Genomic DNA, 10,081 nt, shown 5'->3' on the forward strand with positions numbered 1-10,081 from the left:
TCTTCTTTTTATTGTGTGCATATTTTCATATCTCATATTTCAAAAATAAAATTACAAAATATCCTGTGTCCTTTATGGCTTACACGAGATCTAGAAATTTAAATTCCTAACCCAATAGCATCATATTATTAACGATCCATCATTCAACCATACATTCAAAAAATATATCAATTCATTCAATATACATATCAACTTACATATAACAAATGCAAGAAACCCACGCAACATTTAATATATAAATGTAGAGTGTTCTGGTAGCAATTGTTAGTATTAAAAGAGCAAATCAAATATACGCAGCGGGGAATGGACAATTTTTAATAATTATTAATACCAGCCAAGATCATACATTCACACACACATATATATATACTAAATCACATACAATGAGATTAGAGATTACCTCTTGTAGCCTAACTAGTGTCATCGAATCTTTTTGTATAAAATAACTGATCTTCCTATCCAAGTTCTGAAAGCTCACACCTTAAACTTCCAGACCAATCCTCAAACACACAAGGATGTGTGTGGGCACGTAGGATTCAAAATGTTGATTTATGACTCTCATGCACTCAACACATGAGATCTAGAGAGGTTCAAAAAGTTGTACTTTTATACCCAATCATTTTTTTTTTTGCGGTAAATATACTATGTCTTCAAAATATTGCACTTTTATACCCAATCTTTTTTTTTGCGGTAAATATACTATATCTTCAAAATGTTGCACTTTTATACCCAAACTTTTTTTTTGCGGTAAATATACTCAATGTTTTTAAAATGTTGCACTTTTATACCTATTTTTTATTATTTTGATAAATAATAAGAAAGTGAATGAAAAATATAAGATTTTAATTCTTTTTTAATTTTTAAATTATTTTCTCTTTCTTATTCTTTCTCAATATAACTATTTTAGATTAAAAATTAATAAATATTTTATTAATATTAATAAAAATGATTTAAAATAATTAAAAACTTATATATTTTCATCAATTTAAGATATAAGTTTTTTTTTAAAAGTAAAGGAAAAATATAAGTTTTAATTATTTTGATTAATTTTACTAATCTTAAATATTTTTTATTATTTTGAAAGTGAATAATTTAAAATTTTAAAAATAACTAATATCTTATATTTTTCCTTCACTTTCTTATAATTTCTCAAAATAATTTTAAAAATAGGTATAAAAGTGCAACATTTTAAAAGCATTAGGTATATTTACTGCCAAAAAAAGTTTGGGTATAAAAGTATAACATTTTAAAGACATTGAGTATATTTACCGCAAAAAAAAGAGTATAAAAGTGCAACATTTTGAAAACATTGAGTATTTTAGCCACCATTTACTCTATAATTAATAAATATCGTCTAGCATTAAATATTATTATAATAATGATATTTTATAATATTTGAATTTATAATAATTAATGATATATTATAATATTTAAATTTATATTAATGTAATTAATAAATATCTAATGATATTTTATAATATTTAAATTTATATTAATATAATTAATAAATATTTATTTTTAATTAGTTTTGAAAGCATTGTCCATTAAACATTTAAAATATTATGTTAAAGTTAAAAAAAACCATTAAAACTAAGAATTTTTGTTATCTAAACATTTTTTATATATATAAGAGATAGAGATATTAATTTTTTTAAAATTTTTAACTTTTTTTTAATAATTTAATGGCTATTAGAAAATTTTGTAGCAAAAACTAAATTTTGTGGGTGAGTGATGGTGAAGGTATATGATTTTAGCCTTAGATTTGGGGTTTGGAATGTTTTTTATTATGGGGCTTTGGAATTAAAAATTGATCATAACAAAAAGCTTATTGTCAGCTTGTTGTCGCTTTTATAAAACACCCGTGTATTTTCGTTTATTGTTGTTCAAGTGATGAGATTTACATTTACAAGCTCGTTGAAATTTATTACTTCATTTTTAATATACATAAAAATCTTCGCTTGAAATAAATGTTTTGTTTCTTCCAGTTGTAAAATCTGAAAGTTTTGGGAGAGAGGCAAAGCATATTATGCATAGTAGAAAAACAAGGAACACTGCTTTCCTGATAGAAATCCATTCATAAGATATTAAGTTGGAATTAAAAAAATCCGGAAAGACGAACCGGCATTATAGAGCCTCTGCCTAGATTAGATATAATATGAGCTTATTTGTTGGCCTAACTTACTAATAAGAAAGAAGATAATGAGGTTCAACCTATCATGGCAGTGGCATCAAGGAAAAACCAGTGTAATTAGGTACCACGACCAGGCAAATTATGTCCTCGATCCCTTTCAACGTAGCCGCTTCCCCGACCACCATAATATGCCTCATTTGACCGGCCACCCCTACCATATCCATGACCTCCTCGTCCAGGTCCATAGCCTCGACCAGGTCCATAGCCTCCTCGTCCAGGGCCATAGCCTCGACCAGTGCCATAGCCTCCTCGTCCACCTCGATGTCTTGGTATGAAGCCAAATGTCTGCAATGCAGGACCGCCATGAGAAGTTTTATCACAAAAATTCCATAGAAATTATGTGACAGATTCAAAATCTAAAGAACAATCCAAGCAAGCACATGGTAAAAGCCACAAAAAAACAGGAAGTACCTCTGAATCTTTTCTCAATTGTTCAGAGAACCTAGTCCTGCTGCTTTGTGATCCACGATCAATAGCATCACAGGAGAGTTCATCAAAAAAGTCATCCTTAACATAAACAGGCTGATGGACAGGAAATCAGAGATTAGGAACATATATTTCACCAACAATGGAGAGAGAGAGAGAGAGAGAGTTGACCTTTGACGATCCAGCGACATCTTCATCTTCTGATTCATTTCCATCTTCTAGAGCTTTGCTACTTTTACCAAGATCACCCCAGACTTCATCCTTATTAAATTTTTCATTCATTGCTATGAAGTCAAATTCCTCAGTGAATCTTGTTACAGGTCTTGACATCTGAAAAACAAACAAATAAAGGTGCGTAAAACAAGGTCCTTAAATTAGATTAGTTGCCAAATAAGTGACTCGGTACAAAATTAAATAGAGGAAATAAGCAATGAAAAATACAATCTCATCCACTTATGACTTTTTTTTCCTACTCCACCAAGACCACGACCACTTATAGCATGTAAATGCCAGTCTCAAATTTTAGAGTAGAAAAATCACAGATGCAGAATAGGTACAAATGACATTTCTTATAATTGGAAACAACTAAACAGTTATCGAAAAAGGAAATAAAAGAAAAGAACAGTCTAATTTATTTCCTTGTGTTTACTTGCCTAATTGCTTTCAGAAAATGTAACATGAATAAATCCAACACTCTTTACAATATCATTTTTTTTGGTGTGGAGCACGTCACCAGCACTTAATAATAACTAAGGTCCTAAAACCTTAACCCTCACTCTGTCCCTCCCTCATCAACTGAGCTAGCCCCAATCAACTTCCTTCACAATGAAGATACATGTCAATGCTATTATCCAATCCATCTTATATTGGATTTTAATATTGGACTTAAATTAATATCATTGATTAAAGTAACTTAAAGCCCAAATAAGTTAAATAAAATATATAAATCAACCCCCAAAAAATTCATATATTCACATATCTATTTAAAATAAATATAGCAACCACAATCTTAATTATCATTAAAAGCAATACACACACAACAAGCACACAAGTTTAAATAAAAGTGTAATACATATAAAGTCAAAACAATACGATAACTACAATCCTCATCCATAGTAAATACATATTAAGCTTCCAAAATTTGCATCCAAACCAATACCATTAATCATTAGATGCTCGAGATTTATATCCAACCCATCCATTTAAAATCATTTATCCAATTTTTTCGAATTGGATTGAATAATTAACTATACCCAGTAGAAAATTCAGAAATAGAAATCAAAACTGAATTCCTAAAACAAGTGACAGTTGAGTGTAGAATTCAGAAATTAGTAAAAGTGGTTATTAATATTTCAGACTTTATTCCATTTGAATGGGAATATAAGCAGAAGAACCCAACGATAGGACTTTGTGGAACTCATAAAATCCTATGTTAATAAACAACAGCAGTATATACTATATAGGAAAAATAAACAATCCTACAATTTTTCCTTTGTCCATTCATTATTATTTTATTTTATTTTTAAAAAAACAGTTAGTGGTTACACATTAGTTAAATTAGCCCATGCTCCAGACCTCTTAGTCAGAACACACTCACCCACTTAAAAGGTGAAAGCATGCAACAACAATATTTAATAATGCAATAGAGAGTGACACATACCCTGTTTCCTCTTCCTCTCTGATGTGCTCCTCTATAATTGTATCGATAATTTGCATGAGCACCATGTGGCTAGGGGAAAATGTACGAGTAAAATCAATGAGATAATATAGAGTACCAGAATACACTACATAAAGTACCTTAGGCCATAACAAATCTGTGAAAGTTTGGACATCCAAGTAAAGATCTAGAAGAAATACATAAAAAAAAAACCATGCATTTCTTCTACATCTTCCATTGTTCCAAAAATAATATAAATTATTACCACCGTTTTGTAATTTTCTATTTTGTGACTAGATAAATCTATAGTTCTCATGGCAGTGAAACTTCCATTGGTAACAATGAACAACAATACTAAACAACTGGAATAATGATCAAAGCTACTTAAGGAGCTAGAGCACAACAAAAAAAGAGTTTTGCCTCGTCTTCCATTAGTTTATGCATTTAAGCAGCATATATTGTTATTCCAAGAGCAATAACTTAATTCTTGTGGACTTTATGTTCTGCATTGTTCAAGGCTGTATGTTATATATCTATTTAATTCTTGTGGACTTTATGTTCTGCATTGTCATATAATTTCTATTTTGAGTAATGATGTGTCCGCACACTTTTTACACCAAGACATTACACACACCTATGTGGCAAGACTTTTTAACTTAGTAGGACCCATCTTAAATCAATGTGATTGGTTGGAGCTTTTTACCACATACGTATGTGTAATGTTTTGGTGTAAAAAATGTGTGCACATATCATTACTCTTTCTATTTTATAGCAGGTTCTTTATCTTTCCTATAAATTACGTAAGGGAACGCATAAGTTGAAAAGGAAAAGGGAAAAAAGGGTTAAACTTACATGCTATACCTATAAAAAGAAAAAAATGAGCAACAATATAAAATAGCAGTAGTACCTTATAATCAGCTGGCGAAGGCAGTGGAAGTATTGGTTTTTGCGCATCACTGGCTACTTGTGATGACAGCAACTCTGATGATGACACCTTCACCACTTCAGCATGCTTCTGAGATGTTTGTGGAGGCTGTGATGAAGATACTGTGCTGGGTCCAGGTTGCAAAAGCTGGCCAGGGGTTATCAAAGTAGGCCTAGCTCCTTCATTCAAAACTGAACTTGACATCCCAGCAACAGATGAGGACTCTGATGTCTTCATTTGCACTTTGGATTTGGGAACTGTCATAGGCTCCTCAGAAATTGGTGGCTGGATGGTAGGTTTCTCCAAACAGGAAATCAATGGAGAAGCCAAAGGAAAGCTAAGGCTTGAAACAGCAGCAGCAAGAGAAACCGCGGGAGAAGGCTGAGTGGGAAGCATATGAGACTGCAAATTCAAAGTACCCATGCCGAGAGAAGGGGGCTGGGCTGGAAAAATAGAATACTGCAAATTTGGAGTTGCCGCGCTATGGGGTGGCAACAAAGCAGAGGAAGACTCGGATGATTTTAAAGCTGCCATGCTGGAATCACCAGTAGGAAATAATAAACTCGTGCTAGACTGTTGTGTCATTTGTTGCAATGAAGATGGTACTGACAAGCCAGGTGGGGGTGTAAACAAAGTTTGTTGCTGAGGCTGAAACCCATTTGAGGACCCATAATATCCTTGCCAATACGTAGGTGCAACAGCACTACCATTGGTAGTTGGAATAGGAGGTGATGAGCCCCACGACCCTAGACCTCCAATAGGTTGATACAAAGAAAGATTACCTTGAAATGTCGGTCTAGGGAGTCCAGCATGCAGATTTTGAGCACTAAGGTCTGGTACAGACCCACTACCAGAAGATGGTATGCTCACCAATGGGTTCGTGGCTTGGGGATATTGAGTCTGATAAATTGAATGTAAACATCAGTGACTCAAAAAACAAATTTAAGTTTTTTTTGGGTCTATGACTACCAAAACATCCTACTTTGTTCTTACCTGTATGATTGCTGGACCAGAAGATGGTATTACGAATGGGTTTGTTGCTTGAAGATAGTGGGACTGTGTGATAAACATAAATTGTATACACATATCAGCAACTCGAAAAACAAGCTTTTTCTTGTATGTGCCCTTTCAAAATCAGCCAAGTTTGCTTTTTTACCTGTACAGTGGCTGGACCAGAAGATGCTAAGCTTGCAGACGGGTTTGTAGCTCGAGGATAGTGAGTCTGTGATAAAAATTGTATAAATATACATATATACATAAAAAATATAAGAAACTCAAAAAATAAGCTTAAGCAATAATAGTTTCTTATCTGTGACGTTTCAAAAATATTCTTTTTTTTCTCTCTCCGGGTTTTACCTGTATTATAGCAGGATCCTCATATACAGGCGTTGTAACCTGAACTGGAGGAGATGATTTCACCTGCAAATCCTGATAGTGTACACGCATAGTTGATTAGGAACAGGTATTTTACCATCATATAAAACAACACGAAAGGCAATAAAATAAGTACAATGTAAGGCAACAAGAACCAAAAACTGCAATAGGTTTGGGGCGTTTGACCAACAAGTGCATTACTAATTTAGAAGAGGAGCAGTGGCAATTAAAATGATTAAAGATCGCTTTAGGGCATTGCAAGCTTGCCAAGAAGTGCATTACTAAATAGAACTTTAGTATTCCCTTCCAAGTATCATGGGCACTTTGAGAGACCATAATCCACCTAAGTTGTCCCCCAGTTGTAAGATATAGAGTGTTTGATGAACATGTATTCAACACCATAGTTTGAGAGACTATTATAATGCATACCTTGATGTCACTTCCTCTGAAAAGTATATACTCATAAACTTTATCACTTGGAGGAACTTGCAGGCCATCCTTTTTACGTCCTTCCGTTCCAAATGATCTAACTGCATTATTTAAAATTATAAATCTTCAGAGCCACCAACTTCACCCCAACTTCCCAGGTTCAGTGGTTCTTATAAGCCTCATTTTTTTCTACGAACACAAACAAACACTTATATGACCCCCCGAATCATTTCTTGCATCCCACAGATATAGTAACTGTTAAAAAAAGAACCAGTGTTGACTACCATACCACCTATCAAACAACCCATGTATGGTTCAATATTTCTTTATACACAAGTGTGCAAAAAAAAAAACATACAAACAACCTCAACTATTGCCATCGTTAACCCCCCCAAAAAAAAACCCATAAGTCATCAACAAAATCCCATGTTCATATTTCTTAAATAAAAAAACCCAGAAAACCACGAAACCCCAATGTCACCAAGATCACATTATAAGAAAGAACCCAAAACAGCGTGAAGAATAAGAAAAAGAAGAATAAAGATATCTTGGGTTGTATTGTGTTGTACCATTCCTTAAACCGATGCTGGATTCTTCAGCATTGATGTTAAAGAGGAGACCCTCGTAGCGAATTTCGGACTTGGAGGTGAGGCTAATCAAACTACCAATATAGGAATCGGCGGAGCCACTGGAAGAAGATCTGGAACCATCTGTTAAAGTTGCGGCCATGGCCATGTCTCTCTGAGATGAAACTTGAAACCAATAAGAACCTAAAACGAGAAGAAGCAAATCCTTCCTCTGCTCCCGCTTAAACTTATAACTCAAAACCCAAAAATCGTTTCAGGCCAACCTCATTCTCAAAGGCGGTTTTAAATTTATTAATTTTTTTACCTCGTCTTTATCTTTTTCTTTTTCTTTAAATTATGCTTTACTAATTTTTTTAAAGTAAAAAATGTTTTTTTTTTTGAGCTATAGACTTTTGTCCCTTGAAATTTTTTAGTTTGGCAAAAATATTGCTGAATTATAATATTTGTAGACTTTTGACCATTCAGTCTAAAATAGTAACGATTTGCTAACATGACACTTAATTTTTTTATTAATTAATTGATTTTTGTTACACCCAGATTTCAAATATGAGAAGTTATGATCCCGAAATCTAGGCTCGTTAGGTATAAGTTCAAAATATGCACGATCGTCATATGATCATTCAGTCAGACTGCTTTGTTGTAAATAATGACCTCGAAAAGCTCGAGGGTGTGTAGCCTCGAATGTTCTCTGAGCTCGCAATAAACCATGGTTCGATATATATTTCCTTGGTGCATCTCTTGCCTTCAGACGAGATGGTTCGAGCCAGGGAAGTGTAAGCTCGAATGTGATGATTTCGTCAATGGTTACTTGTTCTGAGCGTAGTTGAAGTTAGGCAACGAGCTCGTGATTGGCTGATAGTCTCGGAGATGTAATGAATTCCGAATCTGAAATAATCGGTTATATATGAACGTATTTATTGTTGTAAAATCCCAATGTTTAAGGGATATGTTGACGCCGTTTTTCGTCAACAGATAAAAGAATAGAGCACGTAAACAATTTAAGACAATGGCCAAAAATAAACAAACGAATCAAACACGGTTTTTTACGTGGTTCAGCAGTTAAATCTGCCTAGTCCACGAGTCTCTGTTATTAATCTCAAGATTATCTCTAAACAATTCTTTAGCAAGAATTCTCCAGAGTTTTCTCTCAAGAATTAGGATTTCCTCCCTTTACAATGGTGCATGCCTTCTCTATTTATAGAGAAGGATGCAGAATACTATCCCACATATTTTGGGTAGTTACTCTTTTGTGAATACAAATAAATGGCTTTAAATGTCAATAATTAGATATTAAAGGAAACGTCCCCCAAAGATCAGGGGGCGTATAACTGTATTAAATAATATCCCACAATTCTTGGGGATTTACATCAATTAATGAGGACTACATCTCATAGTTATTACACTTGTAGATACTCAAGGTGGTTATGGCGTATCTTCAAGTCTCCAGCATTTCTGGTCTCATGTCATTGTGCGAGCCACTGACATCTCCCGAGCTAACGTTTCTTTCGAGATGGGATATCGAGCTCAAGAACCATGCTCCGAAGTTCCTGAAGATGAAGGTGTTCTCGAAGCTACCTTTCGAGATCGAGGTCATTTCGAGATCACCGCATTCGAAATCATACATCATACTTTGCAGGCTCGACTTACAACCCTAGATCACTAATCCTCACGAGACCATTTGTTGCGAACTCAGCTTTCGAGGTCATATTTACTATAGCACGAAATCTGGGTATAACAGGATATTATCCAATTTGCTATCCGATCCCATATTTTATGGGATGTTTCCGTGTACGTAGGAAATAATGCATTAAATAGCATTATATTATTTGATTTACAAAATATCTTCCCGAAATATGTGAGAATGAATTTTGAAACCTTCTCTATAAATAGAGAAGGAAAATGACTGAAATTATGAGATCTTGAGAAAAAATTCTGGGTAACTATTCTCTGAAAAGTTTCCAGAAAACTCCCAAGTGCTAATAACACAGACTCGTGGACTAGGCAGATTTAACTACTGAACCACGTAAAAATATCCTATATTCATCTTCTTTCATTTCCTCTGATATTTTCTTCTTTAATTACTCTCCTTTCTAAGTTGACGAAAAACGGCATCAACAGTTTGGTGCTTTCATTGAGAGCCATTAAATAGTGCGTGCGTGAATCTGTTTAGTCAGAAAGCCTCTCAAATTAGCAATGGCTGCTAACGATCCTAATATTTCTGAGGAGGAAATCCTAGATGAAGATGAGTATCCCCGGCACCCTGGAAAGCAGCCTATGGTGAATTCTGATCTCGATGAGAGAAGTGGTTCATCCGACTCTCGGGGACCACTTGCTCCCAGGGCCGACGATGATATGTACTACAATCCCGAGAGATATGTCCCAATCGTGGAACTCAAAAATTGCCAACTGCGTAAACAGTTGGCCGAAGCTAAAAAACGCAACGAAGAACTACCCAGACTAGCTGTTGAAGCGCAGGCGGCTCAGGCCCCACC

The 10,081-nt window shown here is 34.3% G+C and overlaps 1 protein-coding gene across 1 annotated transcript; it reads right to left on the reverse strand.

Annotated features, from left to right (window-relative positions):
- Nucleotides 1–2,034: 2,034 nt before the first annotated feature.
- On the reverse strand, nt 2,035–7,869 carry LOC133817759 (protein decapping 5-like). Its single transcript, XM_062250359.1, has 10 exons — nt 7,572–7,869; nt 7,003–7,103; nt 6,556–6,627; nt 6,356–6,421; nt 6,193–6,255; nt 5,182–6,099; nt 4,278–4,346; nt 2,789–2,947; nt 2,603–2,713; nt 2,035–2,476 (listed from the first exon to the last, which is right to left on the reverse strand). Exons 1-10 carry the CDS (start codon nt 7,735–7,737, stop codon nt 2,249–2,251), a joined length of 1,953 nt encoding a protein of 650 aa, XP_062106343.1. The 5' UTR covers nt 7,738–7,869; the 3' UTR covers nt 2,035–2,248.
- Between the last annotated feature and the right edge of the window lie 2,212 nt (nt 7,870–10,081).

This window comes from Humulus lupulus, chromosome 2 (assembly GCF_963169125.1).
Source record: "Humulus lupulus chromosome 2, drHumLupu1.1, whole genome shotgun sequence".
NCBI lineage: Eukaryota > Viridiplantae > Streptophyta > Magnoliopsida > Rosales > Cannabaceae > Humulus > Humulus lupulus.